The following is a 25,945-nucleotide window of genomic DNA, read 5'->3' on the forward strand; positions in this document are numbered from 1 at the left end:
GAACCGCCTTAAAATGGCGGTGGCACCTGGAGACCCCCAGCCCCATTTCCTTCTGCTCGCTTGGGGCTCCCCTGGCTGCAGCAAGGCAGGGGATGTAATTGCCACCGAGCAATGACCCTGCTGCCGCCATAGCTCAGCCGACCTGCAGCCCCCAGATGCCTCGGCCACACAGCTCGGGGGGGTTCCAGGGTGGCGGGGAAAGGCGAAGGGGTGGGAGAGGAGAAGGGGTCCCCCCTGTTCCCATGGCCCCGTAGAGCCAGGGGTCAGAGGTGGGCACTGCCGCGGGCTCAGGCAGCGCAGGGGGAGCCGGAGCCGTGTGTTGCAGTAACCTCTGTCCTCCTGGCCGCCCTCCAGCCCCTTCCCACCACCCGCATTTATGCGCGTGATTCATGTTCTTGCATTCTTTGAACCCTAGCCAGATACCAAGTTCAAACCCCTTCATTAAAACCTTGCTCCCCCATCCCCCCCAATGCCTGGGCACCTCCTTGGGCTACCTGGCTGCCTCGCCCAGCCCAGGGAGGGGGCTCCCAGCGCCGCTACCCCCCCGCAGGAGGTGATGCTTGTGCAGCACACGTGTTCAGCATCGGTGGGGAACGCTCTCCGCGCTTGGCCTAATTAGCTGGAAGGGAGGGGGAGAGCCAAATCCAAACCATGTGCTGACCTGCAGGCCCCTACGCCCAAAAGCATCCGTGCTGATTGCTCTCTGGATCGTTAATAGCTCCCCGGGTCCTTTCTGCACGTTGTCCCCCCCCAGAAAATGTGCGGGGCCTGGCTGGGATGGGGTAGGGCTTTGTGCTCTTTCCCAGCGGTTTTCCAGGCCTGCCCTTCATGGAGGGCAATGGGCAACCCCGGGGCTGCGAGCAGCAGCCAGCAGGAACAGGGAGGCAACTGCCCGTGGATTTGGGGCAACCTCAGTGCTGGGATGCCGGGGAGACACAGGCTTGGGGTGAGCCAAAGGACCTTTGCCTCCATCCCTCGTTCCCGGAGGCAGCATCAGCCTCTCCCTCTGGCGCAGCTTTGCAGTGGGCAAGCTCATCCCACAGCGCACCCGGTGCCTGCCGGCCTGCTCAACCCGCTCGCGGGGGCCTGCGGAGCCTGGGAGGAAGCACCAGGTCCAAACGCTGCTGGGATCCAAGCGGAGGCATTTTGCTGGGGAGCGTTGCCGGTGGCAAATGCCAGGAAGGGCAGGGGAAGCCCGGGATGAGTGCCTGGGATGCTCCCAGGACCTGCACAGTCCCCACCCCAACCGTGACAGCCCCACGAAACCTGGCCCCGTTTTGGAGGCTGCCGAGAAGCTGGACACCCTGAATGCGGCTGTGGGTGTAGGAAAGGGGCATTTTTCTCAGCGAAGGAGCGAGCGATGGCAGACAGTGCTTGGCCAGATGGTGCGGGGAAAGGGCTGCTTCCCCCCGCGCTTCTCCCAGCCTTCCAGCACAGAGCCCGGCTTCGCACCGGCTCCAGGTCCTGGCCCAGAGGAAATGGCTGCTGGCCGCGGCCCGCAGCTGTTTTCCCCGCTTGGGTAGCTGCTTTCAATTTAACATCCCGGGGAGCTGGACTGGGACGATGCAGGGGGAGCGTTGCAGTGCTTTCCCGTGCGAAGTCTGCCTAGAAGAAAACCTTTCCCTCACGCTCGGGATGGCTGCCGGCAGGGCTGCTCCCTCCTGCCTGCCCTGCCTGTCCCTGGTGGGAAAACCGGCTGGCAGAAACCCGGGATGGCCTCTGTGGGGATGCTGGTGGCAGCACAGGGCAGGTCAATGCCACCACGTCCCGGTGTCCCGTGGGAGCTGGGCGTGCGGTGGGGCCTGGCACTGTGCGGCGTTGCTGGGAGACAGGACTTGTGGGAGCAATGGCACAAGGGGGGCTCGGCCCCCGCTGCGGGACGCATGGGGCTCAGCTTCCCGGGTGTGAGGTGGTGGGTGGTGACAGCCAGAAGACCCCCCCTGTCTCAGTCGCTCCCCAAAAGAGATGGGTCTCGGCCAGCACCCCCAGAGCCATGGATGGGCTGCGTGGGGCAGGCGGGGGTGCCCCTGCCGCGTCCCCCCACGCGGCGTCCCCTGGGCCAGGGAAGGGGCAAGCAGCCTAATGCCTTCCAGAAGATCAGCTGTAAATGGCCAGGGAGGGTAATTCATATCAAACTCATAAAGCCTTTATTAGTGTCTCGGGGGAGAAATCCGGATGTGGCCGTTTATTTATTTTGGATTTCGCCTTTTTTTTTTCTTCTTTTTTTTTTTTTCTCTTTTCCTTTTAACATTTTCTTCCAGGAGATTTTTAAAGGGACAGGGACACCTTGCCGTGCTCAGCAGCGGGGCTTAGTGGGGGCTGGCTGCCCGTGGGATGTTTTGTCCCGAAGTGTTGGTGCCAGCCAAGGTGCCCTGGCATCTCAAGGGCTCGGACAGATCTCGGGGTCTGGCTTTGGGCCCACTACAAGGGGGAGCAGGTGCTGGTGCTGCTGGGGACCTGGCATGCCATGCTGCCCTGAGGGCGTTTTGGAGCCCCTCAGCCTCACCCTGGGTGCTGCATCCCTGCTGCCCACAAGGTCCCCCCTGCCCTCGGCCCGCCACACCGTGCCTCAGTTTCCCCCACTCTACAGAGAGGCGATGGTCCCCGTGGCGGCGCTGCTGCCTCTCGGGACAGCCAGCAGCATATGGGCAAGGATTTTGGGAGCACCGTCGCGCCGATGGCAGCGCTGGGGCCCCGGTGAGGCACACTTTCCGCAGCGGTGTCTGTGGCTGGTCCTAACCCAGTCCCGCTGTTGTTTGCTCCTCCGCTTCGCTCTTTACATAATTTGTTCCTTGGCCCCTTTTCAAACGTACCTCGCAATCGTTACAGCAGAGGATATTTATACAGCGGGGGTGTGGAATAACACGGAAAACCTCTGGAGCCGGGGACCGGATTCCCGCACCGTCCCAGCGCCAGGGGCAGGCGACAGCCCTCCCCAGTTTTGCTGGGACTGTGGATGGGGCTGGATGGGGTTCTCCCTCGCAGCCTCCCCCAGCTGTGCCAGCGCACCCTGGATGCCTGTGCCGCGGGACGGGTTGGACACAGCCATGGGGGCGCAGGGATGTGGGAGGGGATGGGGGCACCGAGCCCCACAGTCCAGCCAGATCCCTCGCCCCAGCACCTGCCCTGTGGCGGCACAGGCAGCATCTATCGTTCGCTACCAATTAACTATCAAAACCCACCGGTGCTTTTTAGCGGGTCTCCCGGGGGGGGCAGCCCCACCAGTTTTCTGGGGGTCTCGGGCTTTCTTGATTATCAGATGATAAATGCAGGGTGGGTGTGGGTTTTTTTTTCCTCCAGTGGAGACAAAGAGGCCCTTGAGCCTAAAGCGTAACTTAAAACATGGCATTCCTGAAAAGAATTTCCTGATAATATTTTTAGCACCTGAAAAAAAAAAAAGGGGGGGAGAAGAAAAACAAAGCAAATAACACCATTTTTTTCTCTTCCACTTCCCCCCCCCGCCCAGTCCTGTTTTAAAGGAGCAGAGAGGACCCGCTGCTGAACTGCAGCTGTGGGGTGGGGGGGAGAGGGGCCGCGGCTGGCCCTGGAGGGGGGCTCCGCACCCACGCGTGTTCCTGGGTGGTTGGCTACTTTTCCCCTGTGGGAGACGAGGCGGTGGCGAGGGGTCCCTCCGCGGGGGGGGGGGGGGGGGGCTTGGCAGGAGAGGGGGCGGCAGCGGGGTCCCTGCGTGGGGTCGCTCCCCCCCCGCCCCCCGTGGGGGGTCCTCCCGCCCCCTCCTCCCGCCCCGCCCCTTCGAGCCCTGCCCCCCCGCAGATTTGCATATCCCGCCCCTCCGCCACCGCCCTCCCGGCGCGCCGAGCGCCCATTGGCTGGCCGCGCCGGAGCTATCCAAATCACCCGCGGGGGGGCGGGGCTGGCGGGGTGAAGGAGCCCGGCGCGGCAGCGGAGCCCCGAGCTGCAGCGGCAGCCTGGTGCCGAGCCCTCAGCCTCGGGCGGCAGCGCCTCGCTCCCTGCCCGGCCCCTGCCCGGCCCCTGCCCGGCGGCGCCGGGCACCCTTCCCCCGTCATGCCGCGGTGGCCGGTGCCGGCGTGAAAGGCGAGCGGCGGATCCCGGCGGCCATGCGGGGCCTGGTGGGCTGGGCCGTGCTGGTGGCCCTGGGCGAGTGGCTCTGGGCGGGCGGCGTGGTGCCGCTGGCGGATTTCTACCCCTTCGGGCCCACGCAGGGCGACGCCGCCACGCGGAAGCAGGACGACGGCGGCTCCGAGCTGCGGCCTCTCTCCATCCCCTTCCCCTTCTTCGGGGCGGGGCACACCGGCCTCTACGTGAGTACCGGGCAGCGGGGACAGCCTCCCATTTCATTTGATTTCATTTGATTTCATTTGATTTCATTTGATTTCATTTGATTTCATTTGATTTCATTTGATTTCATTTGATTTCATTTGATTTTTAAATTACTGTCCCGCTCAGAGGGATCCAAGTGTTTCCAGGGGGGCTGTCGGGTGGTCACCATTTAATTTGGAGCATCAGAGAAATAACAGCAGGCTGAGGGCAGGGGGAGATCTGGCAGCGTCCCGGACTCGGGAAGCGGGGCCAGGGCTGCCTTGGGTGGTGCAATGAGGGTCCCGGCCCTGCCGCGCTTGGGGATGCTGGACAAAGTGCTCGCCTGCGGTGGAGAGCCCCAGGCTTGGCCCCGGCTGGCGCCAGAAGCACCCACGCCTCGTGGGACGGGCCCCTGCAGCAGCGTGCCACGGGGGCGGCAGCGGCGGGGAGCCGAGCACGGCTGGCAGGCGAGAGTTCGGAGCAGGTGTGCTGCGGCCCCTGGATGGCGTTCCCTTGCTGGAGAGGTGGCGGCGGGGCTCTGGGTGCGATGCAGAATAAACACAGCTGCCCTTTGGGTTGTGTTGCAGCGGGCTCGGCCGGCCACTCGGCACATCCCGCTCCCTCTCCTCTCCTCCCCGCGCCTGCCAGGGTGGCCAGACCCCTGCCGACGTGCTCCCTTGCAGCCCGTGAGCCACCTGGAGGGGACCGTGGCCGGAGAACTTGAGTCATACCTGGCCCATTGCGTCTCCCGCGCAGTAGGCAGAGGAGTAGCCCTGAGCGCCCAGTTGTCCCCAGAGCCTTGTGGGCAGTGCTGGCTCCAGATGCCTGCCCCGCGTCCTGGGGAGTGGTCTGCGCTCCCCACGCCGGCTGCCACCTGGCGCAGCGAATCCTCCAGTGTCCTGGTCCCTTCTCTTCTCCCTGGTTTGCTCTGGATTGACTGATGATCCAGACCTGACTGAGGGAGGAGAGGGCTGAGTGCCACCTCAGTACCATTTCGGAGCTGGGAACACGTACCATTCCCCCACCTCAGCTAAACACAGGAGGCCCTTGGTCCTCGCTGGTGGGTTTTTTTTCCCCTGATAAAAGCGCCAGCTCCGCCATCGGGCAAGGAGGACCTGGGCTTGGGGCTTGAGCCATGGCGGGAGGATAGAAGAGGATGGGAGAAGCCAGGTGACGTGGTGGCTGTCCCAGAGGGGATCTGCAGCACAGCTCTGGGTGTTGGAAGGGCTGCGGGGGTCAGAGGGTGGTGTGTTCCCCTCCACCGAACTGACACTCCCGCCTGGCTCTGCAGGGCCAGCTCGCCTGACCCTGGCATGGGGGTTTGTGCGGCAGCGCTGCTCCTCCACGGGCAGCCGCTCTCTTGAGGGAGCTGCGTGGGGCTGGGCTCACCTGGAAACCTCAGTCCTTGAGGGCTGCCTCCAACCACCCCCTCCTCCTTTGCAAAAACCAGTAACAACAAAAAAAACCCCTTCTTGGCTCCGTCTCTCTCCCATCTTGCTTTAATCAGGGGAAGAATGTTCCTCCGCGGACACCGCGGGGTTACGGAGGCTTTGGGAAACAGGAATCCTCTTCCCCTTAGTCCCAGCAAGGACTGCCCCGTGTTCACATGGAGGGGCTGGGGACCTTCCCCAGGGGCCACGCTTGGCTGTGGCAGCCTGGCCCCCTCCCCCGGCCTGGACATGCAGGCAGCTGGGGCACAGGCACGCTGGCTTCGGCATGGCTCCTGGTGGGACATTGGCTCCCAGCTCCTTGTTGGCAGGCGAGCGTGATGCCGCTGCCTGCCCCTGCCTGCTGCATGCCAGGGCTGCTCTCCCCCCTTGAGAGCTTCTTACCTGCATCATGCTCCCTGTTTCCCACTGCACAGCCCAGGGGAGGTGCTGCCAGAGCTGGCATTGCGTGCCCAGGAGCTTAGCTGGGGGACTGCGTGCTCCTGGTGTCCTGCTGTCGCCGCACGCAGCGTCACAGGCGGGGGAACGGAGCAGCTGGGAGCTGCCCACCGTGCTGGGGTTGCCACTGCGGCAGGGTGCTGGCAGGGTCTTCTCCTGGGAATTTGGGGGCTAAGGGCGAGAGCATTTTGCTTTGATCCCTGCCCCCTCGCTGACTGCTCAGGCAGCAGTGTAGGCAGGGCTTTTCCTCCCCTTCCTCGCTCCCGCTGCATACTCAAGCCAGGAGGCAGCACTCCAGGCGGCAGCATCCACTATCTCCAGCTTCCTTCCCTGTGCTGAAGGCCACCTCTGCCATGCATCCTGGGCTGAGCATCCCAGGACCCTAATTGCCCCAGATGATTAGTGCTGGAGAAGGGCTCGGAGCTTGCAGTATCTTGCCCTGGGTGTCTGGGATCCCCCGCTTTAATGAGAGCAGCCTGCTGAGGCTCAGCCGGCATCGGGGACGTTTCATGGGATGGTGGCACGTGATCACTTGGGGACCATCAGCCTGTTGACTTGTTAGCTCCCTCGGAGCACTACAGATGCCGGCAGATGGATGGCTGCCTGGCAACGCTCCCCCAGTCCTGTGCTGGTGGCCGCCTGGCTCAGGTGTGACCCCTGTGCCAGGAGGGCGGCAGCGATGCGCGGCCCTAGACCCCAGCCTTGCGGCCCGTGTGTCAGCTGTAAGACAGCAGAGAGCGAGCGAACCAGCCTCTCGTCCCTGCCAAGAGCACTGGTACGAGCAAGCCAAGCGCGCCGGGTGCTGTTTGTTTAAAGCACTGGGGCTGCTGCAGTTTTCTCAGCTGTCCCCCCCTTCCCCTGGCCCGGCCGTGGCGGAGAACAGGGATGGATTTGTTCGGGCAGCTGCCTCCCTGCAGCCGCACTCCAGCGAGTGAGCGGCTGGGGTGGGGGGCTGCGGGCGCCGGGGCACGTCTCTGCTTCCAAGGGCAGGAAGGGGAAGCGCTCCAATATTTGTGGAAAGGGGCGGGGGGGGGGGGCGTGGGGTGTGGTGGGGGTGGGGAAGAAAGGCGAAATGCAAAGTGCCTCTAAAACATGGATTCCTGCTGGTGGCAGGAATCAACCGCGGCCACCCATTTCTTCCCCTCCCTCTCCGCAGGTGAACAACAATGGGATCATCTCATTCCTAAAGGAGGTCTCCCAGTTCACGCCGGTGGCCTTCCCCATCTCCAAGGACCGGCGCGTGGTGGCCGCTTTCTGGGCAGATGTGGATAACCGGCGGGCAGGCGATGTGTATTACCGGGAGAGCACCGAGCAGCCCATTTTGGAGAGGGCGAGCAGGGACATCGCGCAGTATTTCCCCGAGTTCCCAGGGTTTTCCGCGCAGTGGGTCTTCATCGCCACCTGGTACCGAGTGACCTTCTTCGGGGGCAGTTCTTTTTCACCAGTGAGTAGCTGGGGCAAAGTAGCCATTAATTTAGGGGTAGGTTTTTTGGATTTTTGTTTGGGTTTTGGTGGTTTTTTGGTTTTGTTTTGTTTTTTTTAAAGGAGCATCCCTCCAGAGCTTTGGCACCTTCCATGGCGCTGGCACTCCTGTTGCGTGTGGCATGGAGCTCTCAGCAGGGCTGAGCCGACCCTGGCAGCTCCATCGCAATGCCTTGCCGTGACAGAGTAGCGCCAGGCTGGCAAAACCAAATCCTCCTCTTCGTGTGGCACGGAGGCTGCAAATAACCAGCATCCCCCTTCTTGGGCAACAGCCAGGCAATGTTTGCCAGTTCTGGATGGGCTTTGGTGCCTTTCTTTCAGAGGCCCAATAACCATATTTCTCCTCGTTTTTCCCCGTTCACCTGGGAGAAGCGAGCTGTTCTGCTGGCTAAGGTGCTGGGCAGGGGTATCACAACACCTTACAGTTAAAAATAATTAAACCCAACTGCATTTTCTAGCGGAGGAGGACCGCGGCTCAAAGAAATGCCCTTCGCTAAACGCTCTTTCGGTCATTTTATTTTCTGACCATTTTTTGGCTGGCTCATCTGCTGCCCCCCCGCCCACTCACTGCTTTCTTCCCCTCCCTGCTGCAGGTAAACACTTTCCAGATCGTCCTCATCACGGACGGCAAGCTCTCCTTCACCATCTTCAACTATGAGTCCATCACCTGGACCACGGGTATGCACGCCAGCAGTGGGGGGGACTTTACCGGGCTTGGCGGCATTGCGGCACAGGTAAGCGGCGAACGTGGCTCCCGGGGTGCCCAGGTAGCACGTCTGCCCTGCGAGCTCGCGGCTCCTGGTTTGGGTTTTTTTGGAGGTGGAAAGCCTCCCTCTGCACTTTTTTTTTTTTTTTTTTTTTAAAGTTCTTAAATATCCATGTGTGCTCTGGATCCCAGAGCTGAGACCATACAGGGGGCTTTGTTATCCTGAAACCGCAGGTCTTTGCCTTGGCTGCTGCCTCATAGTCCCTTTTCTTTCCTAACCTCAGCCTTTAAGAGCAGCTGCTGCAGCCAGCACAGCTTTCACTTGTATTTTTATTTCATCCTTGTGTGCGTTGTTGTGTTTAAGGGGGGGAAAAAAAGCCAACACCCACGCCCGCAAAAACCCCAGTACCCGTTTGGATGTGTGAATTTACCGGCAGTTGATCTGTGTTTGGCTCCCTGCCTGCCAGCCTGCAGCAGGCAGGATGCTGCAGGTGGAGAGGAAGCGGATGGGTTTTGAGTCCCAGGGGAGGGACCGAGCAGGCAGGGCAGCCGCTTCGCCCCGTCGTGCCGGCTGTTGTCCCGGTGCATGGACAGGACTGAGCGCTGGCTGGTGGTGTGTGGAAGGGGACAGTGGGTCCGAGCAGTGCTGAGTGGCAGAAGAGACAAGCCCTCATGCCCCAGTGGCCTTCCCCCGTGCGCTAGTGATGTCTCTTTACCCTCTGCCCTTGTCCTCCCAGGCAGGTTTTAACGCCGGTGATGGAAAGCGCTACTTCAACATCCCTGGATCCCGCACCGATGACATCGCTGACGTGGAGATGACGACAAATGTGGGTATCCCCGGGCGCTGGGTGTTCAGAATCGATGATGCCCAGGTGCAAGTGGGGGGCTGCAGCAATACAAGTAAGAGGACAGCAGTTAGGTTTATTTAACTCCCAACCCAACCCCACACTGTTCTCCAGCCCTGTCTTTCCCTGCCTCAACCCCCACCTCCGCGTGGTGGAGGAGACGGCTCGAAGGGCTTGGGGAGGGAGGGGAGGCAGCCCTGGGGGGACCATCCTCAGTGCCTGCCGTGGCTGGGGACGGCACTCACGGGTGCCCTGGGACTGGGAAGGGGCTGGGAGAGCAAACGGGGAGGGGAGGAAGACTTCTGAGACGAAGAGCCCATGGGGAGCAATGAGGGAGGCTGGGGAGGAGATGATGGCACACAGGTGGGACCGCACTGCCAGGCAGGGCAGAGCACGAGGGGCTGGCACCCTCGGGGCTGGCACCCTCAGGGCTGGCACAGGTCTGTAAGGCCCAGGAGGCTGGGGTGAGCCATGTGGAGGGCTGCTGGGTGCCAGCCTCCCCCGCGGGGCTGGGGTGCCAGGGCTGGGCCACGGTCCCCACCCTGGGGGTTCTGACACGTCCCTCGTGGAGCTGCTGGCCTCCCATTCCTCGTCCCCGCTCCCCCCGGGCTGTGTTTTCCCACCCACGATCTGCGCGTGTCTCGCGTTACTGGTGGGTTTGCTGCACGCGGGCTCTCCCGTCCCCCTTTCCCTCTGCCCCGGGTGATAAGCGAGGGCACGTTCGTGTTCCCCCGACCAGCGTGGCTGACCCCGTGCAGCCTCTCCTCCTTGCACAACAGGAATAAAACTGCCCCCCCTGTCCCAGGGGAGCCCGTGAGGAGTGGATCCTGCCCCGCTGTGAGGCAGGCAGCCCCCGTGGGCTCCCCAAGCACCCCGGGGAGCCGGGCGGGCGTGGGGACAGGCTCCGGCACTGGTGTGGCTGAAAGGCGGCGGGTGAGCCCTGCCAGGACGCGGGCTGACGGGGGGGGGGCACCGCCTGTCCCCACAGCCTCTGTCTGCCTGACACTGCGGCCCTGCCTGAACGGGGGGAAGTGTATTGAGGACTGCATCACAGGGAACCCCTCCTACACCTGCTCCTGCCTGGCCGGCTTTACTGGGAAGAGGTGCCATGTCGGTGAGTGCCGGCCCCGAGGTGCCGTCCCCGAGATCCCGGTGCTTTGTCTGGGGGAGCCGGTGTCACTGCTGTGTGCTGGCAGTCCGTCCGTCCGTCTGTCCCTTTCCCTGCCCTGAGCTCCTGCCCCCGCCCGGGGCTCTGTTTCAGATGTGGACGAGTGTCTCTCCCACCCGTGTCAGAACGGAGCCACCTGCCTCAACGGTGCTGGCAGCTTCAGCTGCAGGTGCCCGCCAGGCTTCAGAGGCACCAACTGCGAGACCGGTGAGTGCGGGGCTGCTGGCACGGCAGTGCTGGCTCTTTGCAGTGTTTGAAGAGCGGAGACCCCAGACTTGAGAGGCGCTGCCGCTCTTTCGAGGGGGGTGGGGGGGTGCTCTCTGAAACCAGGGCTCCCGTGGCAGCTGCTGGGTTTGAGCGGTTTGTGATGGCCGGCCTGGATTGCAGCTTGCTGCAGGCAAAGGAAACTTTGCTCTGGCCGTGAGCCCTTCCTGCTGCTGGCAGCCCGTTCCGCTGAGGGCTCGGCTCAGCACTGCTGCCAAGCGCCTCTCCCCGCCACCGCTCCCTTAGTGAGAAAAGCTGGTGGTTAGTGCTTAAACAGAAGTCTCAGAGGCCCTGCTTTTGCAGGTGATGCTCTGGTCCCGAGCCCTTTGAAGCCAGCGGGGAGTCTCCCAGTCCCTGGCAGGGGCTGTGGTGGCCGGTTTCCCCCACCACTGGCCTCCGCCCGCCGGTGGAAGTGCCGCCAAAGCGTTTGGCTCCCAGTGAGCCTCCACGCTGGTGGAGAAGGCGAGCAGGGAGTTGACTTTCGGGGAAGGGACGGAGAAACGCCCAGCACGGCACACTGGCATCCAAGAGGATGGCGCAGAGGGATGAAAGGGCTGAGCTGCCCAAGGAACAGTTTGGGGAAGAGCCGCAGCTGGGGACACGGCTGCCATCGGTGCATTGGTGGCTCCGAGCTGCGCTCTCTGCCTGGCCCCAGCATCGCTGCGTGTGCAGAGGATTCCATGTGACAGTCCTGTACCTGAGTTGATCCCCCTATCTTTTTTTTTTTTTTTTTTCCCCTGGTGTTCTGCTGCAGAAGAGTCGCCGTGTGAGAACAGGGTGTGCCAGAACGGCGGGAGGTGCCAGGCGGCAAACAGGACGGCGGCATGCTTGTGCCAGCCAGGGTACACGGGGGTGGACTGCCAGACAGGTGGGTGGCAGGAGCAGGTGCCGGGGGGGAGATGGTGACACTTCACGCCTTGGCAAGCTGCCTTCCCGCCCTGCTTCACCCTCAACCGTGGTTTTGGGAGGGGAGTGCTTGGCGTTGCTGGTGGCACTCTTATAATTTTTTTTTTTTTCTAAATTTATTTTTCTGGCCATCGCCTTCCACCTCCCGAGCATCCTTCAGGATGGGAGGCAGCAGGTGAACTGGCACCCAGGCGGTGCCAGCACGTGGCCTGACCGCCCCTCCCTGCCTCCCCTTGCAGAGGTGAATGAGTGCGAGTCCAGCCCGTGCCTGAATGGCGGGCACTGCATCGACCTGGTCGATAACTACACCTGTGTGTGCCTGGAGCCCTTCGTGGGACAGCGCTGCGAGACAGGTGCCCGCTCCTGCCTGTGCCCCGGGATGACCCATGCCAGGGCCTGCATCTCCCGTGCTCTGCTGGTCATCATGGCCCCTCTCCCAGGGCTGGGCTCTGCTCATCGCTCACTTGTTTGCTTTCCCCCTCAAGATTCATCTTCCTGCGAGGACCGGAGCTGCCGAAACCGGCAGACGTGCAACTACATCCGCCCCGGCCGCTACATCTGCACCTGCTCCCCGGGTTATTACGGCAACAACTGCCAGTACAGTGAGTGGAGGCGTGCCTTGCCCAGCCTGCCGCGGGAGCTGGTTTTGGGGGAGCCGGGCGGGAAGGCACGAACGGCTAAAAAGGGGCTGCGTCAGCCATAGGTGCTGCCGAAAGCTGGTGGGTAGCGTGTGCGGAGTGGTCGTGGTGCTGCTGGGAGGGAGCGCCGTCCATCGGGGCTGCTTGGCCACGGTGGGGTCTCCGGTGTGAAGCTGGGCTAGACTGGCCGTGCCCCTGCTCCCCCCCCGGACAGGGGCTGAATCGGCCCCAGGTCGCAGTGGCTGTGGCTCAGGCTCCCCCTTCCCCGCAGGCGGGCCCCGCGTGCCCAGCGCCTGCCTCTCCCAGCCATGCCAGAACGCAGGCAGCTGCCTGGAGACAGAGCAGGGCTACGTCTGCGAGTGCCGGGAGGGCTACACCGGGCAGGACTGTCGAGACCGTGAGTACCAGGCTGGGTCTCTCTGGTGGGGTGTCATGTCTCTAGGGGAGCCCTTATGCTCCTGCGAGGGAGAAGCAGCAGCCCCGGAGAGCCCATTCAGGGCTCCTGGACTGAACAGTGGGTACGTCCCACTGAAGGAGGCTGTGTCTGGGTGTCTGGGGGGGCTCGTGCCTGCTACCGACCTGACCTGTCCCCATGGGTGGCATCTGGCAAGGCTGCTTGGCTGTCCTAGCCCCACAAGCCGGAGGGGTTCTGGGAAGCTCCCGTCTCCTCTCTTGCAGAGCTCTCGGAGGGCTGCGAGTGTCGCAATGGGGGCAGTTGTCTGGAGGGGAATGTCACCATCTGCCAGTGCCCGCCTGGGTTTTTTGGTCTCCTCTGTGAATTCGGTAGGTGAAGGCTTCTCGCTTGCTGTGTTTGCTCCCTTTCCGGGATGCTTGAGTCAGGCAGGCTGTGGGCAGGCAAGGAGATACTCTGCCCGTGCCTGAGCCTAGCACAGTACCAGGAGCACAAACTGAATTTGAGCCTGGAAACATTGTCGCCCGGTGAGGAGGCAACGCTTCTATCTCATCGCTCCCCCTTGAGCTGTGCCTCTCCCAGCCCCTGGCTCCCCTGGGTGGGGAGGGAGCCGCAGCCTTCGTGCGCTCCTGCTCTGAAGTTCGCTGGGCATCCAGGCCGGCCCTCGCTGTTCGTGTGGTCTGTGGTGTGGGGTACAGGGAGTCCCTCCCGTCCCGTCAGACCCTGCAATGTTAGGAGACCACCGTTTCTGGCCAGGCAGCCGGCTGGGTGTCCTTCTGCCACCGGCTGACAGGCTGGTGGTGGCCGTGTGTTTGCAGAAGTCACCACCACGCCGTGCAACATGAATACGCAGTGCCCAGATGGTGGGTACTGCATGGAGTATGGCGGGAGCTACCTCTGCGTCTGCCACACTGACTACAGCACCAACCACAGTAAGTATCGTCCGTGGGGATGTGGGACCAGCCCCAGGGAGGGACACATGATGGGGGGGGCCAGGAGGGTGAGCAGGGATGCTGTCATCAGCCGGAGAGCAGCTCTCGCACCCCCAGTCATACATCCTCAGTGACTCCCTGTGTTTGGCTTCGCAGCGATGCCATCCCCCTGTGACTCGGAGCCCTGCCTGAATGGGGGGTCCTGTGAGGTTCACGATGACTCATACACCTGCGAGTGTCCTCGAGGCTTCCTTGGCAAGCACTGCGAGAAAGGTACCCAGATGGAGCTCCCTGCCAGACGCAGGACCTGGCAGAGGGTTGGAGAAGAGCTTGTGGGAGATGAGCGGCTGCTTGCTGAGCTGCAGCTGGAAGTGGGTGCAGGTTATCCCATCCCACCCCATGGGGCGGAGGGAGGATTGCATGGCTGCCTTCATGGCCCCTGACAGTTGCAGCAGCCGATCCATTTGTTGTTTTCTGCATAACACCATCATTGTTGGAATATTTTTACATGCCTGAGCTTCTGGCCTCAGGAACAGCTGTCAGTCCCCTGGCATCATGCGTCTGTGGCTCCCCGAGGTCCTGGCGTGCATCTGCGTGGGTGGTGTCTTGCAGCGTTGCTGAGCCCAGGGCTGTGAGGCCTGGGTGCGCTCAGCTTGCCCGCAGCGAGGGGTTGGTGGGCTGCTGGCGGGAGGTGGTGGCTCTCGGGATGCCAGCAGAAGTGGGTGACACCCGCTCTCGGTGCTCTCCCCGCAGCCAAGCCGCGGCTCTGCAGCACAGGGCCCTGTCGCAACGGAGGCACCTGCAGGGAGGCGGATGGCGAGTACCACTGCACCTGCCCCTACCGCTTCACTGGCAAGCACTGTGAGATCGGTACGGCCCCCCTGGCCCCCACCCGGGGAGGAGAGGCGGCTGACGTCCCGCTCGCTGCTCAGCTCCTGCCTGCCCTCTGCCCCCAGGTAAGCCAGACCCCTGCGCCTCGGGGCCCTGCCAGAATGGGGGCACCTGCTTCCACTACATCGGCAAGTACAAGTGCGACTGTCCCCCAGGCTACGCCGGCCGGCACTGCGAGATCGGTAGGTGTGAGCAGGGCGCACGAGTGCCGGGTGCTGCCTGGGGAGGTGTTGGGGCTGACGGTGGAGCCAATAGCCGTGGTAGCAGCAAGCGAGCCTCACAGCTGGCTTTAAACCACCCTCCCTGTAATTGGAAGCGCTTGGACTCTTCCTTGCACCCTGCCAGAGGGGGAAAGGGGATGGCTTTGGTTTCTGGGCTCTGTCAACTCTGCAGCAGTTGCTTTTTGCTCCGTTCTTCTAGTGCCCTCCCCGTGCTTCCTTAGCCCCTGTGAGAACGGCGCTACCTGCGAGGACCTCGGCGGGGGCTATGCTTGCACATGCCCCGTGGGCTATGTAGGGAAGCACTGCCAGTCCGGTAAGGGCCTTGCGCTGCCCCTGCCAGCCAGGGACTCGGGGCGCCTCTGAGGGCCTCACTCACTTCCCCTGTCTCTTCCCAGAGGTCGACTGCGGTGTCCCCAGCAAGGTGAAGCACGCCCAGGCCTCTTTCAACTCCACCAAGGTGGGCTCACTGGCTGAATACCAGTGTGAGCTCGGCTACGCCCTCAGTCAGCACAACCACCCCCGCGTCTGCCTCGGGCCTGGTGTTTGGAGCGACCCCCCTGAATGCGATGGTGAGGAGCGCTGGGGAGCCGCCGAGCCCTGGGGCACTGTCTGTGCGGAGAGAGGCCCTGGGGACACCTGCCCCCTGCCCGGCGCTGATGGCGCTGACGTCTCTTGCCTTGTCTCTCCCCTGCCCAAATGCCTGCATGTCTCTCCCCTGCCCAAATGTCCGCAGAGATCGACGAGTGCCAATCCCAGCCCTGCCTGAATGGTGGGCGGTGCAAGGACCGCATCGCTGAGTTCCTGTGCCTGTGTGAGCCCGGTTACACTGGCCACCAGTGCGAGTCGGGTAAGGGACCGTGCCGGTGTGCTCCACAGGCAGCTGTAGCAAACCCTTCCTTGCCCCCCAGTCCCCAGGGAATGACAGCGGGTGCAATCCCCACGGCCGGGAGCTGGGCTGCCTGCGGCTGTGCGCGCTGGCTTCGGTCTCCTGTCTGTCCTCTCAGATCAGGCTGTGGTGAGGGCTCCTCTCCTGGAGCCGCCAGCCAGCTTGGGGGGTGCACCAGTGGGGAGACACTGCTCCCAGTCGGGTGGAGGAGCAGGCAGGACTACGGAGCACGTGCGCTACTCGTGTCCCTCTGCTAATGGATGCTCTGTGAGCATCCCCATCGCTGACGGGGCAATGATTGTCCTGAGGCACGCTAAGCCCGTGCAGAGAAACCCCAGGTCTCAGGATCTAGGTGGGAAGGGCCCTGCATGGCTCCAAAGTTATTGGCCAAGAGAGGGGGGAAAGCTTGAGGTCGCACATTTTTGGCCATGCTGTGCTCCTGCGTATACACGTGGTCGTGGTCACAGGCGGGCGCTGGTTGAAGGGGGTGACGGGCAGCGTGGGGGCTGGTGGGACTCTGTGGCAGCCGGCTTTAGCCTGGCTCCTCAGGGCCTGGCAGAGGACAGTGGGAGGAGAAGGTGGGATGCCTGCCGGGGGTTAGAGGAGGGGACGTGCCGCAGGTGCCCTTGGCACAGCTCCGCACTGTCCCCAGGTGTCCCTGCGGGCATGTCTCCGTGCCCAGCTCCGGCTGCAGCCTTGGCGCAGGGGCAGGTGGGGGGCGGTGGGCATTCCCGATGGCCTCAGGAGCGGGGCTGTTCCGGGCTGGTGGGCTTGAGGGTAGCGAGCAATGTGGGGAGGGGCTGCGCTCTGCAGCAGAAGCACTGCCTTTCCGAGCCCCCCGTCCCCTGCCGCCATCTCTGTCATTGTGCTAAGACAGTGCCTCTCCTTCTGCCGCTCTCCAGATGTCGACGAGTGCCAGTCAGAGCCCTGTAAGAACGGCGGGACCTGCCGGGACCTCCCTGGGTCCTTTGCTTGCTACTGTCCCGAGGGCTTTGTGGGGACCCAGTGCGAGACAGGTAGGGACCCACCCTTCCCAGGGCAGCAGGAGGCTGGACTCTGGGCACCGGGATGGGGCCAGGACTGGCAACAGGCCAGGCAGCCAGTTGCCATCTTGGGCGCCTTGACCCCAAGCCATCACCTCGGGTGCTCGCTGCCTGTCGCGCCTCCTTGCCTGCAGTTTCGGGGGCAGAGCTGAAACTGCTCCGGTGGGGGGGGAGCAAGAAACAAGGTGTCTGCTGGTGACAGATCCCCTTTCGAAGGTGTCCACCCCCTGCCAGGGAATGCAGCCGCCATGGCGCTTGGGTGGGATTCCTGGTCCAGACTGGGTGCGCTGAGCCCCCGGCTGCGTGTCCATCCTGCTGCCCCCTCGGGGGCCGTTGCCGTCGCTCACCTGCGGGAGCTGGCTGCTGGCATGCTGGGGACCCCCGCTCACTGCTGGCCTTCTCCCACCTCCAGAAGTGGATGCCTGTGAGTCAGGCCCTTGCCGAAACGGGGGGGAGTGCGAGAGCTACGGGGGCTCCTACCTCTGCGTGTGCCCAGAGGGTTTTTTCGGCTACCACTGTGAGACAGGTGAGGCGGGCAGGGTGGATTGGTGTGGGGCAGCCACTCGGCCAGCCGGCACCACTAATGCTGCTGGGCCTGGCGCCTCTCCCGCAGCCAGCGACCCGTGCTTCTCCAGCCCCTGCGGGAGCAGAGGCTACTGCCTGCCCAGCAACGGCACCCACAGCTGCACCTGCAAAGTCAGCTACACAGGCAAGAGCTGCGAAAAAGGTAAAGGCCCTCAGCAGCGGCACCAGGACGTGGCGCGGGGCTCGACGCCGGCCCGGCGGTGACCACCGCCTGCGAGGGGCTCGACGCTGTCCGGGACCAGCAGCTCTCCTTGAGGCGGGCAGGGCCGGGGCCTCGCCTCTGCGGGGGGCAGCCCAGGCCACACCGATGCTGCGGGCAGGTGCTGGCATGCCAAGCCACTGCCGCATGCGCCAGGCTCAGCACGAGGACGCTGGGGACAGGTTTCCCTGGCCCCCTGCAGCGACGGCGATCCCTCGGATGCCCTCAGGAGGGGAGGCTGAGGCGTCCGAGGGAAGCCTCTCGCCGCCGGCACCGGCCTCCCCAGGGCCCCTCGCCCTGTCTGTCACCATAGGCCCGGCAGGCGGTGGCAAGCACTCAGCCGCCGGTGCTGCCAGGTCGCAGTGGCCAGGAGCGCTCCCGGCGCCCTGGATCCTCCCGTGCCCACCGGGCTAGTGGCAGCTGGTGCCCACAGGGCCCCTGCCAAGTGCACCGAGGGAGAGCAAGGGCCCCGTCCTCCATCGCTGCCACTCTGCCTCTTGCTGCTGGGGTCTGTTTTCTAAAGATTCATGGCGTTACCTCTCCCCTTTGCTTTTGCCCACACCCTGAAGAATTGCTGCCACCAACCTCATTAAAGGTGGAAAGGGTGGAGGACACTGGTGTGTTGATTTCTTGGCACCCACCTGAGGACGCAGCCGCCAGGCAACTCATTGACGGCTACGCCGTGACGTACGTATCCCTCGACGGCTCTTACCGCAGGACAGATTTTGTGGACCGAAGTCGTTCTGCCCACCAATTGCGGGCATTAGCCTCCGGCAGAGCCTACAATATTTCTGTCTTTTCAGTCAAACGCAACGTGAACAACAAGAATGATATCAGCAGGCCCGTCATGCTCACCACACGCACTAGTGAGTAGTGTTCCTGGGGGGATCGCGGTCTTGAGCACGCGTAGCCCCCGCAGGCACCAGGGCTTGCACTGCCTCCTCCCTGCCACCGGCTCCGGTCGCAGCCTGGGCCTGTGCCAAACCCTGGCAGGTTTGGCGGTGCAGATCCTAAAATCCAGCCGGGGGCCTTTGAAAAGCGCTTGGCACAGAGAATCGCTGTTCTCTTTGCTGTGAGTAAAAAAGGGACCGAACTCCCTGCGGCTCGCTGGGCCCCTGCCCGGGGGCTGGTAAGGGAGCCGGCAGTGGTGACCACTCCCAGATCCTGTTCATCAGGGCCAGGCTGCACCCGCCACACCAGTTACCCCTCCTTACTGGGCCCAGGGCAGCACAGGTCCCTAGTGGGGCTTGGCTGAGCTGGAGAAGCCCCCATGCCAGCCAGGCTCAGGGCTGTGCAATCTCTGCTGACAGTGAGCCCTGTGGGCGCATCACCCCACCATCTCACCAGGCTCGGCATGGGGACGTGCCAGAGAGGGCAGAGGCTGACAGGACCTCTGCTCTGCAGGTGGAGGGAAGGGGGGCACAGTGATGCCTCTGTGGGGTATGGGCAGGTGGAGAAGCCACGGTCCCACTTTCTAGGGCAGGCAGATGTAGAAATCAAGTGCAAACTGAGGATGGAGGGAATTAGATGTAGAAAAGCTGCCCTCTAACGAGAGGGGGGTGGTGGCAGGAAAGCGCACGGGCCATATCCCACCCTGTGGGCTGAGACCAAGTGAAGCCCAGGGGAGGAGAAGGCAGGTGTGGTGCTGGGCACAGCAAGGGTCTGTGCCCCAGCTATGGCTTCTCAGGAGGCCTCGAGCCAGGGCCAGATGCTGGGGGCAGCAAGAACTGGGCTCGGGGCAGCCACCCGGGGCGTGCAGTGGGCTTGGGGCCAGACCCCGGCACTGCAGCCCCTTTGGAGCTGGTGGAGGGGGGCTGGGGCCAGAGGAGGACAGCCCTAGGGGTGCCACAGATGGCACATGGCCTTGCGGGCAGGCAGATGGATGCGCTGCTTGCCTGCCTGCAGGTGGTGAGGACGGGAGGGCATGAGTCTGGCAGGGCAGGCAGTGCTGAGCTGCTCCCACAGGGGAAGCCAATCCAGAGGGGCAGGAAGGACCCCGGTGGTGGGGGTGTGGGGAAGGGATGGAGCAACCTGTGATGACCGGAGCCCTCTCCGCTTCCTCTGGCCAGGACCGCGTCCGGTGGAAGGCTTTGAGATCACGAACGTGACGGCCAGCACCATCACGGTGCAATGGGCTCTCCACCGGCTCAAGCACTCCACTGTCAGTAGGGTGCGTGTCTCCATCCGCCAGCTGGGGGACCTGGCAGACCGCACCGTGGAGCTGAACAGCAGCGTGGCCAAGTACACCTTCCTGTGAGTGCGGCGGCAGGCGGGCACTGGGCCAGCTGGCCCTCCCAGGCTGCCCAGCTTACCACTTCCCACCCTGCCTTCCTCTTCCACAGGGACCTGCAGCCAGGAGAGAGGTACATCGTCCACGTCACGACGCTGAGTGGCCTGGGGACAGAAGATCACCCCTCGGAGAGTCTGGCCACGGCCCCCTTTCACGTGTGGACGAGTGAGTGGGGTTGCCTTTGCTACCCCCCCCCCCCCCGCCGCTGCAGGGGCCTTGGGGCTTGGCAGGCACAGGGCAGCCACGGCTCGTGGCCAGCAGGAAAGCTGCAGGGAGGGGAAGGTGCGAAAGCCGTCAGCCTGTCTGGCCAGCACAGCGGGTAGGAGGGGTGCAGGCAGCCCTCGGGAAGGGCAGGCGAGGCAGCAGCACGTCCTCCCCTGCCAGATGTTGTTTGCTGCCCAAGACCAGCACGAGCTCAGCCCCATGCGGAGCCAACATGGGCCTGATTCATCCCCTGCTGTACGGCAGCTGGAGGGCGAGGGCCGGACACGGGTGCCAGGATGCAGTGAGGCTCTGCCCATCTTGGCAGGGACCCAGCGCTGAGCATCTCCTCCCAGTTGTACGGCTGGAGCCAGGCTGAGGGCTGGACAGGGCACAGCCAGGCAAGCTGGGACCCTGGCATGCTTATAAGGTGGCTTGTGAGCAAGTAGGGCGGTCCCTGTTCAAGGATACCAGTGCTGACCCCTTTTCTCCCCACCTCCTGCCTGCTCCAGGGCCTCTCCCCCCGCGAAACCTCACTGCCTCCCGCATCACCGCCACCTCTGTGTCCATGGCATGGGAGCAGCCACCCGCTGGCGCCGTGGAGGGGTACATCATCAATGTCACCACAGCTCAGAGCGTGAAGAGCCGCTACGTGCCCAATGGGAAGCTCGTGTCCTACACGGTGCGGGACTTGCTCCCCGGGCAGCGGTACCGCCTGTCTGTGACAGCTGTGCAGAACACAGAGCAAGGCCAAGTGCACAGCGAGCCCATCCACCTCTATGTCACCACCTGTGAGTGCCTGGCTCGCCGGGGCTGGGGCGCTGCCAGTTTGCTGCAGCACGAGGGAGGTGATGGGCTGATGGGGAAGCGCGGCAGGGGGGTAGGAAACCAGTTGACCAACAGAGCAAAGAGCTCCTGAGGACTTGTTGCCCCAGAACCGGCTGTGGGGACAGGATGCAGGTCTCCTGCAAAGAGAGGTGGGGGTTGCAGGGTGCTGCCTCCATTAGTGGAGGGCAGATGCAGAGTTACAGCTCAGCGATGCTTCACAGGGACTGGCGCTCACAGCCCAAGCGCGTGGAGAGTGTCCGTGTGTCCCCACACAGCCTGAAATGGCAGCCTGGGGACTTGGGGACCGGCTGGGAGTTGCTGTGCTGACCTAACCCTTTGGCCTGCAGTGCAGAGGGATGGGGCTCCGGAGAGACGGTGGAGCCAAGCTGGACACCCCCGGATCCTGCGCAACAGGCTGCCCCCAGCTTTCCTGCCTGAACTCCGCTTGCTAGCGGATCACGACACAGCCGAGGAGCCCTCGCCAGCCCCCAGGTAGGCACTGCTCCAGCAATCCTGGCTCTTCCGCCAGCACTCAGCCCAAGCATCGGGCTGAGCGCAGCCCCTTTTCCCAGCTCCTGTGTCTGGGTGCATACAGGGTGAAGCCATGCTCCTGCTGGGTCGTGCCTCTCGCCCACCTGCTGGGCAGGCCCTTGCCCTGTGAGCGGGTCCCCCGCGCTGCCTGCAGCTGAGCCCCCGGGACTCGCACTGAGCCTGATGGCACCAGCGAGTGCCTCCAGCCCTAGCATGTGGGGCGGCTGTGGCCTGGGGGACCTGCAGTGCCCTGTACCCTCATGGCTCTCCTGTCCCAGGTTCACTGAGCTGGTAGATGGCAGAGGGAGGATCAGCGCCAGGTTTGGCACTGCGCTGGGCAAATCCATCACTGTGAAGACACGTAAGTGCTCTGCTGCCTTTCTGTCCCCTTCGTGTCACCTAGTGCCATCTCCTACGCCTCCCCCCAGGACAGGGTGGTCACTGGACAGGCTGCTGTAGAGCTGGGGGAGCCATAGAGGAGGGCAGAGCCCTCTTGCATCTCCCTGGGGAGACAAACATCTGCCCTGATTGCTAAACCCCTGCCCTGGGAGAGGGGTGACACAGAGCCAGTTGGGGAGCCCAGAGAGGGACCCTCACTGATGGGAGGCAACGCTGGCTGCGGTGTGGGCTGGCCTTCTCCCCTGCCAGCAGCAGTGGAAGCCTAGGCAGTGACCCCGCAGCCCCCCAGCGCAGCCCCCACCTGCCCAGCAGCCTGATCCCCCTCCGCCAAGCACAGCCTCACATTCAAGGAGGGTGCCTGGGCAAGAAGCCCCTTGCTAGCCCAGGACCACCCCCCCACCCCCGTTTGCCATCCCCAGAACACTAGGGATGCAAGCGCCAGCCCAAGATATCCTACCAGGCCCGGGAACTCCATGCCATGGGGTGGGGAAGGGGTCCAGCACACCTGATGGCAGCCCTGGGCTCACTGCATGTCTGGGCTCTGCCCCTGCCTCCCCAGGGCTCCGTGTCCCACAGCCCTCCAGGAAGGGCGAGGCGTTCACCCTAATTCTAGGGGTGCCAACTGGGAAGGGCTAAACCACTGCCTCAGGCCTGACCAGCCCTCTGATGCTGCGGGCAGGCTGGATCCTATCGGGGGGGCTGCCCTTGGGTCTGGTCCTGGCTGGAGGTGACGTTTGACCCTCTTGTTGCCCAGAGCCGGAGGCTCCAGTGAAGCTGGAGAACGTGGAGGTGTCCAGCCAGGGCAGTCTGGCACTGCAGCTGCGCGAGGCAAAGAGCAAGAGTAAGTCCAGGGGAGACACGTGAGCAGCAGGGACCCAGCCCAGGCAGGGGCCTCACACCAGCCTGCTCTCCTTGTTGCTGCCCGGTTGGGAGGCACACAAGTGGCACAGCGTGGGCCCCTGCTCGCAGCTCCCCGGGAGCACCCTGGCACGTCAGCAGGGTGGGCAGGGCTGCACCGTGGCCCCAGGGACTGACGGCCATCCGTGTTTTGCAGGTGAGGGGCAGAACTGCTCCACGAACCCCTGCAGGAACGGAGGCACCTGTGCCAGGGATGCCAAGTCCTACCACTGCGACTGCCGCCCGGGATTCAAGGGCTGGCTCTGCGAGCTGGGTGAGTGCTGTGCTGCTGCTGGAGGGCCGGCTCCCTCCTGCAGGTGGATAGCGTGTGCCCAGCCTGGCAGCTGTCCTAGCCACAGGTCACCAAGCACACTCTGCCAGCACCGAGCTCCTCCCTGACAAGGGGGCTTCCACCATGCCCAGGCTCCACTAGAGAGGGCTGTGCTGTGCCGACAGCAGAGAGAAGAGCTGGGCTTTGCTCTTGCCAGTTCGGGCAGATCTGGGAGCGCAGGTCAGCCCCCTGCTTCTGGCTGAGCCCTCCACCAGGCAGCCTGGCATGCCAGGCTCCTGCCCTGCCCACATAGTTACCTGGGCACCCTGAGGCTGGGGGCTCTGCCTCTCCTGGCAGCTTAGCTCTGTTGAGCCCAGCCCTCCAGGACAGCAAGGGGGATGCCTGGGGGGGCCTTGGCGGCCCCCTGCCACAGGACACAGGCAGGCAGAGTCAGAGATGGGCCTGTTGATAGCTCCCCTCTCCTGTTCCCCAAGCAGCCTGCAAGAAGGTGCCACACTCGTGCACGCGGCTGTACTCGGAAACCAAGTCATTCCCCGTGTGGGAAGGAGGCACCTGCCACTACCTGTGAGTACTGCCTGTGGGTTGTGCTCCCTTCTTCCCCTTGTGCTCAGAGCTGGGGATGTCTCCCCGCAGCTCGGCTCTGGGGAAGGGAGAGTGAGGCCATCTCAGACCCCGGCTGGCAGCTGCCAGGTGGCTACAGCTGCCCCCTCCCCAGCGCAGGCTGAGCAGCCTCAGGTACCCTTGAGCCCCCGGGGCTGCCCCGCCAGCTGTGTTTCAGGGCAGGGTGTTGCTGAAATGACAGCCCCATGGCAGCATTACCCACAGCAAAGTTGGATTTGGTGTGCGTGACCCCTAAGCAGCAGCAGATCCCCTGCCTGCCGGCCCAGCTCCTAACTGCCTCTCCATCTGCACGCAGAGGGCTGGGGCCGGCCCTGCTGCAGTGCCAGGGCACGGAGCCCCCTGCTCTGCCCCCTGCCCCCCCCAGGCTTCCTGCAATGGAGGCACGAGGGCCTGGCTGTGCGGGGTCAGCCCTCAGGCACAGCCAGCTCAGCCCCATTCCTACCAAGGCCAGCTACCACAGCCTGGAAGGAAACAGGGGAGACCCCCACACTACCCCCTCGCACTTATAAAAGCAGCTCCGTCCCTGTTACTCCCTACAACCCCCCCCTCTGCTGTGTGTGCAGGTACAGGAGAGTCTACAAGGTACACCAGGACATCTGCTACAAGGAGAGCTGCGAGAGCACCGGTTCCGAGAAGACAACCAGCAGGTACAGCTAGCAGCAGCGCACCAAGTGCACCAGCCTTCCTATGGCCCAGGAGGAGGATGCAGCCAGCCAGTGCTGCCCAACACGTGCCGGGGTGTCCAGGCTGGGGGTGGTCTGGGAGAGGGGTTGCAGGCACCCCATGCAGAACAGTGTGAGGAGTGCATGACGGAGGCTCAGACACCAGCTCTGCATGTCCTCCCTATGAGCGACAGTCAAGGGGCTGCAGGGCTGATGGCGCTCTCCTCGGTTCTCTTTCAGAAAACCAAGCAACAGTCACACACTGAAGAAGCCATAAGTAAGTACCTGCTCCAGGCCCTCCTCAGCCATGGACAGGGGCAGCTCCTGCCTGTGGCTGTGCCCGCCCCCGCACAGGGAGTTGGGGAAGAGGAGGGTGGAGGCCAGAGCGCAGCCCAGGCTCACGTTGCCAGGTCAAGGGGGTGCGCGGGCGCTGCAGCTGCCGTGCTGGTCTGGCTTGGGCCTGCGGCTGGGGGCTCCTGGTTGTGGCTGGGGCACAGGAGCAGAAGGCAATGCTCTGCTTCCCTGCAGCTCTGCAGCCCCATAAACAAGAGATGCCTGCACAGAAAGGGCCCAGGAGCTGCCTGCCTGTGCAGGGCAAAGGCTGGCACCCTGGCGGGGCCAGATCTCCTTCTCCTAGCCTGAGATGGGCGCACAGGGTGGGGAGAGGCAGGTGCAGGGCTTCTGGGGGCCTCTGCATACCAGCTCATTCTTCTCTTGCTCCTTCACAGGGTTCAAAGCAGTAGGAGCTTCGTCTTTCCACATCTAAGGGCTTTTGAAACACCAGGAACACAGCGGGGGAACCTTCTTGCCTGGCATCAGCTTCTCCCTCTCCTCCAGCCCGCTAGGGACATGCAGCCGGATCAGCATGCCAAGCAGCACTCCCTTTCCTCCGCTGGACCAGCGCTGTCTTCGCTCTGGCTTGCCTCCGGCCGCCTCTCTGCCCCCGAGGAGCTGCACACCAGCGTACCGCAGCGGCTGGCTGGCTGCCCCCCCCGCGTCCGTGTCCCCCCCCCGGGGACCAGCCCCACTTGGCCCCCCCCAGCTGCTCTGCACAAGCGATAGGCTCCCAGCTCTGCTCCAATAGCAGCGGGGCTGAGCCCAGCTCCCTGCCAACAGCATCTGCACCAACCTGTTTTCGTAATCCAAGGTTATAAATTACCTATAACCCCCAAATAAAACAGTTTACTGCAGACCAAAAAGCCTTAGCTATCACCTGAAACATGGCCCACAACCACCTGGTTGCAGGAGACCTTCCCTAGGTGGAGGAGTCAGAAATGGTGAGCAGCTCCCTTGAGCAGGGAGGCGAGTGTGGGCACTGGAGGTGTGTCCCTGTCCCCTCCGCTCTAGCGGGGGGAAACTGAGGCAGCTTCTATTGCCTGCCTTTTTTGATTTGTAAACAATCCCTGGTTTTAACCAAATTTCCAGCTCAGAAACCAATAGAGCACGTAGGGAAAAAAAAAAAAATTAAAAGTGATCTGTAGGGTGCAGTTTGTCAGCTGTAACAGCATGCTTGTTCTGACTCTAATCGCCTCCAAGCCAGGGCAGGGCATAGCGTGGGCTCGGTGATGAAGTGAGTTCCACATGCCATCCCCCTGAGCCACTCGCAGCGGTTGCATTCCCGGTGGCACCAGCTGCTGCCGGTGGAGGAGAGGACCAATGCGCGGTGGCTGCCCCACCGGCTGCAGCAGGGCAGGCAAGGAAAACGTGTAGGTTAGAAAAGTTCCTAGTTTTTGTGAGTTTGTATGACAACGCTAGTTAAACATAGATTTGTGTATTAACGTACACAGTGTATATTATAAATTAATACATACCAGAGATATATCGTAGTTATGGTATAGAGTGTTATTTCCCCAGCAACATTGGGGGCATTCTGGTGGGA

General features: G+C 63.3%; 1 protein-coding gene across 3 annotated transcripts; it reads left to right on the forward strand.

Annotated features, from left to right (window-relative positions):
* Positions 1–3,898: 3,898 nt before the first annotated feature.
* Positions 3,899–25,922, forward strand: SNED1 (sushi, nidogen and EGF like domains 1). 3 transcript variants are annotated; one of them, XM_054835661.1, is made up of 33 exons: positions 3,899–4,283; positions 7,324–7,611; positions 8,243–8,383; positions 9,093–9,255; positions 10,189–10,314; positions 10,462–10,575; positions 11,387–11,500; positions 11,778–11,891; positions 12,024–12,140; positions 12,448–12,573; positions 12,855–12,959; positions 13,407–13,520; positions 13,677–13,793; positions 14,274–14,390; positions 14,477–14,593; positions 14,832–14,945; positions 15,028–15,201; positions 15,366–15,479; positions 16,421–16,534; positions 16,974–17,087; positions 17,175–17,288; positions 17,915–18,211; positions 19,415–19,598; positions 19,688–19,800; positions 20,349–20,627; positions 21,012–21,156; positions 21,474–21,556; positions 22,349–22,435; positions 22,649–22,765; positions 23,260–23,347; positions 23,968–24,051; positions 24,307–24,343; positions 24,795–25,922. In XM_054835661.1, exons 1-32 carry the CDS (start codon positions 4,080–4,082, stop codon positions 24,341–24,343), a joined length of 4,335 nt encoding a protein of 1,444 aa, XP_054691636.1. In that variant the 5' UTR covers positions 3,899–4,079; the 3' UTR covers positions 24,795–25,922. The 3 variants fall into 3 exon arrangements, with proteins under 3 accessions (XP_054691636.1, XP_054691638.1, XP_054691637.1); XM_054835663.1 differs by having other exon boundaries at positions 18,149–18,211; XM_054835662.1 differs by lacking the exon at positions 23,260–23,347.
* The last annotated feature ends 23 nt before the right edge of the window (positions 25,923–25,945 follow it).

Source organism: Grus americana, chromosome 9 (assembly GCF_028858705.1).
Source record: "Grus americana isolate bGruAme1 chromosome 9, bGruAme1.mat, whole genome shotgun sequence".
In the NCBI taxonomy this organism is placed as follows: domain Eukaryota; kingdom Metazoa; phylum Chordata; class Aves; order Gruiformes; family Gruidae; genus Grus; species Grus americana.

Excerpts from the sequence above, each read along its gene's own strand:
- SNED1 (XM_054835661.1), top strand. The coding sequence starts at position 4,080 with ATGCGGGGCCTGGTGGGCTGGGCCGTGCTGGTGGCCCTGGGCGAGTGG. Across the intron at positions 10,315-10,461 it reads TGGGAAGAGGTGCCATGTCG|ATGTGGACGAGTGTCTCTCC; the intron begins GTGAGTGCCGGC and ends GCTCTGTTTCAG. Across the intron at positions 12,960-13,406 it reads TGGTCTCCTCTGTGAATTCG|AAGTCACCACCACGCCGTGC; the intron begins GTAGGTGAAGGC and ends GTGTGTTTGCAG.